We start from the raw sequence: 8,183 nt of genomic DNA, 5'->3' as shown, positions 1-8,183 counted from the left end.
TGGTCTCCCAGGGTAGCCAAAAGACCTGCCCCAGTAAGGCATGAGGAACACCTCTTGGAATCAACCTAGTAGACAAGGAATCTAGTGAGATCCTCCCTCAGAGCTTCCTGAACCAATGGAGAGAAATTTGAGGAGAGAATGATAGGCCAAACTATATATAGCAGAGCCAGAGAAGTCTTACTGGCTAGGGTATTTGTTTTTTCACTATTTTCTTTTTTTCTGTGTAGCCCAGACACACTCTGCTTATACCAATATGGGCCATGACTTCTGTATAAGATTTCAATCCCATAGATGTTGGAAAACATATACTCATCTTGGTGTCTCCAAATCTTGGCAAGATGTTCTCCATTAAATCCTGCTAGATAAACATCTAATGCAAAGATGATAATGGTGATACGAATCTTAGATTATCAAAAGGCATCTGTCTAGTTTTCTTACATGGAGTTATTATTGCTGAATTTTTTTTAAGTTTTGCTCTGGCTCCACAATGTCCTAGTAATAATATATTCTTCCTGACAAATAATTATACCTTAACCAATCAAGGGCTACCTCCTCCCCAAAAAAGCCCTTTGTATTTTTAAAAGAGCCTTTAGTGCACATTCTGTTGCCTCAGAGAACGACACTTTGAGGAATCCAGGGTCAAGCACGCTTGCCAAAAACCACATAAACACAGTACCCCTAGACATCACAAAACAAAGTAGAGAGCGCAACCTTTTCCAAAAGAAAACAGATAAAACACGAAAACAATCTGGTCACTGCAGGGGCCCACTTGTGCCCCAGTAGAATGTCAGATGCACCTAAAGCAACAAGAGCCTATTGGACTCTGTGTTGCCAGGAAACAGATTCTCTTTTCTATGCTCTAATGCCTTTTCACCACACTGAGAAAGCTGGCATCATGATAGACCCAGATGGGAGAAGATGACTCTTAATGACCCTCCTCTTCTAGAAGTTGAGATAGTGGTATTCTAATCTAGACTATCCTAAAAATAATCAGGCTTCTTTTGAATCAGAGTACTGATGATAGTAGAAAATGAAAATTGGTTTGCTCTCTTGAGAGCCTCTCACAATAACATATTTCTTTTATGGTTCTGTGGATCTTAAGTCACTAAATTCACGAGATCAGCGTCTGCTATAAAAGGTAGAAACATAACTTAAACCTGCATGACAAAAGGGCACATTTTTGGGGGCCAGGGAGTCAGCTGTGAATAATAGCTCTAGGATGCAGGTGGCCTTAGAGAACATCAGGGTGGGGCCCAGAATAGCCAGAATGTTCTCCAATGTCTCAAGTTAGCTTCTTTCTTGAGTTCCAAATTCCTTCCTTCAGACTGGCTTTGGTTAAGAACCATGTACGGCTCCTCACTTCCTATCTCCCAGCTTCCCCATCACCCAAAGAGAGATCCCCAAATGGACTGGCTCAGCTTGCATTCCCTGCCCACCCCTAGGCCCAGCAGGTAGATTACTGTGATGCAAAACTTCCTCCAGGAGCACTTGATACAAGTGGAGATTGGAGATATTTCCAAGAGGGAATATGATTCCAGAAGTAGGGAAAGCAGCTGGATGGGTAGTAATAATGGTCCACTGTACCACTGTATTCTGAAACTCTGATTCAAAAAGAAAAGGACAATTATGCATTTAAAGTTAATTTAATTCATTTTCTAGGAGACTTTACCTAGATCCCAATTTTCTTGTCTTTTTTAAAAACCCCTTTTCTATAAATCCAGGCAATCAAGTAATTGCTAAGTGCCTTATAAGTCCAAAACAGGATTTTTAAAAAATAAATAAATAAGGAGGCACACCAAGCTCTTAAAAAAAAAAAAAAAAGTAAACATTCTCCTCACTATTGTTTAACCAATCCGCACTTTGTGCCTCATATACTCATCTTTGCATTAAGGTTGCTTTCTCTGGAATGTTCTTTTGCCTTGCTTCTATCTATCTTCACTTGTTCCTTCTTTCAAAATCAGGCTAGAAGCTCACCTTCTCCAGGAAGCTTTCCACGATCCATCTGACTTCTTTCTCAGCTACTCACTCAGTCCTATTGTCACAGTATTTCCTCTGTTGTCTTAAGTTTGTTTTCAATCAGGAGGCTTTCCTTTCTATGAATATCTGAGACCCATCTCTTGAAAATGCTAAGTACAGAGTCTAGGTGTTGAGAATGAATGAGTAAATTCTTTACTTTCACCTATGGCTCAAAAATTTAAAAAGATATGAAGGCAAAACTCTAAGGGTATACTAAGGAGAAATAATAAATACATTATTTGTTCATAAATAACTGTCATTAAAATGAACATCACTCAGTAGCAAGTGTAGTTCCAAACCTCAGCTTATGTCAGGTAAAAACCAGAATAATGTCTTCATTCAACCATGAATTACCAGGTGCCACAATGTTCCAAGTAACTGTGTTAGACAACTCGGGAAAACAAAAATGAGAAAGAAGATTCTGCTTATCAAGAAAATCATAACCTAGCAGAGGTGAAAGATTATGCCTCTGGAACAGGTGAATTAAAGGTGCGTTGGAAAAGATATGTTACGTGTCGTGGAAGCTGCGCCTTCTCGATTTTCCTGGAAGGATTTAGCTAAGAAATGTATCTTTTGCATATTCCCACCTTAAAGCGTCTCTCCTTGTTTTTCTCCTTTCTACCTACTCCTCACTCACACTCACACTCTCACCTGGACAGAAGCTATGCCCATATTTGTTTCCATAAAGCATTCAATAAAAACCTATGGAAAGAGAGAAAGCATGTCTGCGCGCATGCTGACAGGGGGTAGACACAGGCAGCCAAGTGTCTTGCACCCCCTGTTCAAGGGTTAGTATTTTGTTCTGTAACCAGCAGACAGGCATCACGGCTTTCAAAAGAGAGAGTCAAGATCAGGTTTGAATTTTATAAAGAACACTTGTGTGTAAGCAGAGTATACACAGGGTGAGGGAGAAAGAGACTAGAGGCTGTAATAATATTCTGAACAAGAGATGATAAGGGTCTGAACTAAGGCAGTAATAATGGGGATGAAGAAGCCAGGACAAATATTCACGAGACAGAATTTGGTTTCTGCTTCGATATGGAAGATGAAGGAAGAGTCAAGAATGAAACCGTTTTGAATGAACAAAAGGGATCTGGGCAATCCCTGAAAGATGGTTGTAACAGAGCTGTTTCCTGTGCACACAGGGGTGATTGATAGTGTAAGTAGCACAAGCCCACACAATTGATATCCCTTGTCAATGCCAAATTTTTTCTAACCTTTGAAACAACACCTGCACTAAGAGAGACTTGGCTCAGGTATTTCGTGAACTGCCACAGTACTTGTTAATTTTATAACTTACATAATTATTCCCTTTTATGTGTCTTAAATGTCAAGGTCCCTGAAGTAACAGCAGAACAGCAAATTAAGTAACTTTTACTGAACTTATGAAGTCCTAGATATTTAGGCAAACTTTCAACATCAGCAACTTTTACAAAATACTATTATGAACGCTTGGGATCTCCCCTAAAAAAGATGCTTCTGACAAGGTGTAATTATTTCACTGAAGTTGGAAAATGATATGCAAGCATTGACTAGAGCCTTGCTCCCTCTTAGCCCCCTACAGAACTGACCCACCCTGACAGGCTGGGAGCCCACAGGCCATTTTGCTTTAAGAGTTTCATAAGGAACAGCTGAACAAGTGAGCTCAAATATTTCAGATCCATGAATAAGACCGAAGGATTAGGAAGTAGATGTCAGCCTGATTTAACTCTTCACCCCCATATCAGTCTAGATAGAGAATGCTGTGGGCTGGGGAGGAAAAGTTTATAGAGACAGGATAGAGACAAGCCATGGAGTTAATCATAAATGAGAGAGGTGGGGAGACTGTCCTAACCCCTCCTTTCTTCAAGCTTAACCTCCAAGGGGACCCACAAATTCTTTCAGCCCTCTGTTTAAGTTGTTGGATTTGAAGTTAGGAGAGCTGAGCCTCAAATTTCAGGCCAAGTCCTTGGAAAGCAGCTGACTGTGCTAGGGTGCTGTGACCATCACAGAGTATAAAGGGAGAGGGCTGGGGACAACCCAGGTGATCCCTTCAGCCCTGGAATCAGCGGGGGTGCACCCAAAGGCTGTTGGGGTCCCCCAGAGTGGGTGCAGCAGCTGGCCAGAAGATAGTATTGGTGGGTTATAGAGGAATTATAGTGGAAAAGACTACAATGCAGAGACTACAAAGTGGCCCATTCATTAGGGATTAACTGAGAATGTTAAAATGCCATTATGGTGGAGATAAGCCAGATGATCAAATGAATGGACAATGGCAGACCACCAAGACAAATCCAAATCATGAAATAGACCTCTCTCCACCATTTGCATAGCCTTCTAAGCATAGCATTAACTCCAGGGACAAGAGGGGTGTAGTTGAATAACCTCAAACCTGAAATGACAGACAGCAACTTAACATGACTTAAGTTTCCCTGATAAGAACTACATGATGATATTTGTATCAGGAACAATAGGAACTTGGGATAGAAATTGGGTTTTTATAGACAAGTGAAGGGATTTACATATTTGCTCACTTGAGCAGAAGTTAACTGTGAACGGCCGCCGCCGCCGCTGCCGCCATTATGCCAGCCCCTCGGGTCTCAACGAGGCCGGGTGATGCTCCAGAATGGGAGACAAACCAATTTGGGAGCAGATTGGATCCAGCTTTATTCAACATTACTACCAGTTATTTGATAATGACAGAACCCAACTAGGTGCAATTTATATTGATGCAAAATGCCTTACGTGGGAAGGACAGCAGTTCCAGGGGAAAGCTGTTATTGTGGAGAAGCTGTCTAGCCTTCCATTCCAGAAAATCCAGCACAGCATCATGGCACAGGACCATCAGCCCACGCCAGATAGCTGCATCATCAGTATGGTTGTGGGCCAGCTCAAGGCTGATGAAGACCCCATCTTGGGGTTCCACCAGATGTTCCTCTTAAAGAACATCAACGATGCTTGGGTTTGCACCAATGACATGTTCAGGCTTGTCCTGCACAACTTCAGCTGTCCTCCTCCCAGCCAGGCACTCATGCTGTTTCCTCCTCCCTCCTCTTCCTGATACTATTCACACTCCTCCAGATACTCCAAACATCATACACAAACGAGCAGGGCTGCGGTGGGAGCGGGTGCAGTGCGCTGCTGCTACCGAGGTATTGTGCATGATGTTTGGATGCTAGACTAGTTGCATCTGACAGGAGAAGTTTGTGTTGTACCAGCGCATGCCTTGGAAAGATTTAAGTAATGCAAAAGGTTGTCTTTTTTTTTTTTTTTAATCTATTGACGAGTTGCTCTAGTAACCCAAAGAAGTGAAGGAGAAAGCAGCTGCCTCACCACCCGATATTGATTTATTCAGATGTTTCAATGCCTCATAATATAATAAAACCACAAAATTTTCTTAAAAAAAAAAAGTTAACTGTGAACTACATATGCAAGTTCATAACATAGAAATACAGGACAGGAACTCTAGTGTAAGGCAGACTCAGATGTAAAGCCAGCTCTCCCAATGACCAGCTGTGTGTCTGTGAGCATGTGACTCATGCTGACATCCTCATCTGACTGACTTCTGATGTTTATTCAATTCCAAACTTAATCCCATGCCCATTGATCCCAGTGGGCCTAGCGAAGAAATCCTATCTTGTGTTCCTGATCTCTTTTCCCATTCTACATGTTTTTCCAAGATCCTCTTTTTCCAGTTCTAGGCTCTAGTTTCCAATCGTGTCTCTTCTAGGTCTTCCTAACCCAGAACCATGCCCTCACAACAATTAACCCAGGCAAGACAGTCCAACCACACCTTGTACCTAAAAACCCAGTGTCTGACGTGATTGCTGCAGCAGCCTTCCTAGAAGTGAGGGTCTTTCAATTTAGTCAATTCTGCTGATTCTGAGTATAGAATCACAAAGATTTTAAGAGAAGAGAATAAAGACATGTAAGTAGTATTTGGATGGGATGGTGCCTGTAAAGCATTTGGTGTAAAAAACTTTAGATGTCAAAGCTGTTAATAGAACCCTTGTATGTACAACAAGTTCCCAGAAAATAAAATAATAAGGACAGAAAATATTCATACCAGCAAGAAACATTAGCACTATCAGAAGGTACAAGCTGAGGCACAGAGAACCAAGTCACGAGCAACACATGCGAAAGCCAACTGTGCTCTAGAGTTCTCGTCACCTTTGGAATGATCTTATTTGTCTTAGTAGTCAGTCTTCATGCCAACTTTGCCAGGATCACTCAGAGTGAAAACTGTATCATCGTACAGAAGCCTACACTCTATTTACCTCCCTATATCCATTCCAAATATTTCCAGGATCGCTACAGACCTTTGGATTCTCCTCAAATTCCCCTTCTTTTCCTCCAAGGTGAATCGGCATCCTTAATTTGTTATTTTTCATGGACATGAATTTCTTTTATTCTTTAACACCATGAGCATATATTCCTAAATTATATTTTATAATTTGGTTTGTAGTTATTTCAATTATGTATATTTCTTCTTTTTTTAGATTATCTTTTTATACTTTATTTTTTTATTATGTTCAGTTAGCCAACATATATACATCATTAGTTGTTGATGTAGTGTCCATCAAAATCCTTTGATTCATCAGTTGTGTATAACAACCAGTGCTCATCACATCACGTGCCCTCCTTAATGCCAGTCACCCAGTTAGCCCGTCCCCTCACTGCCTCCCCTTCTGCAACCCTCAGTTTGTTTCCCAGAGTCAGGAGTCTCTCATTCTTCTCATCAGGAGTCTCTGATATCTTCCCTTCAGGTTTCCCTCCCTTCCCCTATAATCCTCTGGACTATTCCTTATATTCCACATATGAGTGAAATCATGCGATGTCTTTTTCTGATTGATTTGTATCACTTAGCATAATTGCCTCAAGTTCCATACATGTCGGTGTAAATGTAGGTATTCATCCTTTCTGATGGCTGAGTATTATTCCATTATATATATGAACAACATTTTCTTTATCCATTCATCTGTTGGTGGACATCTTGACTCCTTCTGCAGTTTGGTTATTGTGGACATTGTTGCTATAAACATTGGGTTGCAGGTGCTCCTTTGGATTACTACATCTGTATCTTTGGGCTAAGAAACCAGTAGTGCAATTGCCGGGACATAGGGCAGCTCTATTTTTAACTTCTTGATGAACCTTCATGCTGTTTCTGAGAGCGACTGTACTAGGATGCATTCTCACCAACGCTGTAGGAGGGTTCCCCTTTCTCCACATCCTTGCCAACATTTGTTGTTTCCTGTCTTGTTAATTTTAGCCATTCTAACTGGCATAAGGTGGTATCTTTCTGTGTTTTTGATTTGTATTTCCCTGATAAATGATGTGGAGCATTTTTTCATTTATCTGTTGGCCATTTTTATGTCTTCTTTGGAGATCAGCTATGTATATCTCATTTATTTGTTTATATCCTTACTTCCCACACAAAGGATTTGGGGTGGTTTATAATAAAATCAGACACTACTACAACACAGTAGAATATAAATTAGAATTTAAAAATGTAGTAACAGAAAGAACACAAATAAAACTAGTAAATTAAGACTTGGGGATAAAAAAGAAGAGGAATAAAGTGACTTTATTCATAATGAAATGTAATAAAACTGAATTTCTATCAGAATATTATAATTTAGACATGCCAGACTATTCAGATTTTAGTTGAAACTGTGGAGGGTTTACCATCACATATATTGATGTGAAATACCCCCAGGCTTTCTCATGGAACGATGACAACATCTTCTGTCTCTGAACTCTCTCTAGAATGGCCCATCACTGGTCCTCAACTTTGGAAGGACAGGTTTATTCATGGATGGAGGATATAATCAGGATAGAAGACAGGGCTAGTAACAGCAAGAATAATTATTAAGACTTACAGAACACTGGCTAAGAATCAGGCACTGTGATAAGCTCCATAAATATAATCTTTGACATAATTCTTACAACAACCCTTGGAGCTACAGCATTTCACAGAAAAGGAAACTGAGGAAGCCCTAGAAAGGTTAGGCACTTGCCTGAGATTAAATGGTTAGTAAGTAGATCTCAAGATCCTCTGGGCTGACAGAGACCTGAGTATGTGTATTAAACCATTGTGCCATCCTTCCTGGAATCCCTGGATTCATTCCTCACCACAGCAGGTGGATTTGTAGCTTATGTCTCAGAAATCAAACCCCTAGCTTAACCAT

The 8,183-nt window shown here is 40.6% G+C and overlaps 1 protein-coding gene across 1 annotated transcript; it reads left to right on the top strand.

Annotated features, from left to right (window-relative positions):
* Nucleotides 1-4,559: 4,559 nt before the first annotated feature.
* On the top strand, nt 4,560-5,286 carry LOC125085988 (nuclear transport factor 2-like). The gene has a single exon (XM_047704984.1). It carries the CDS (start codon nt 4,622-4,624, stop codon nt 5,054-5,056), a length of 435 nt encoding a protein of 144 aa, XP_047560940.1. The 5' UTR covers nt 4,560-4,621; the 3' UTR covers nt 5,057-5,286.
* The last annotated feature ends 2,897 nt before the right edge of the window (nt 5,287-8,183 follow it).

Source organism: Lutra lutra, chromosome 15 (assembly GCF_902655055.1).
Source record: "Lutra lutra chromosome 15, mLutLut1.2, whole genome shotgun sequence".
In the NCBI taxonomy this organism is placed as follows: Eukaryota; Metazoa; Chordata; class Mammalia; order Carnivora; family Mustelidae; genus Lutra; species Lutra lutra.
The sequence above is the reverse complement of the archived record's forward strand: the minus strand, read 5'-3'. Positions and strand labels throughout refer to the sequence as shown.

Excerpts from the sequence above, each read along its gene's own strand:
- LOC125085988 (XM_047704984.1), top strand. The coding sequence starts at position 4,622 with ATGGGAGACAAACCAATTTGGGAGCAGATTGGATCCAGCTTTATTCAA.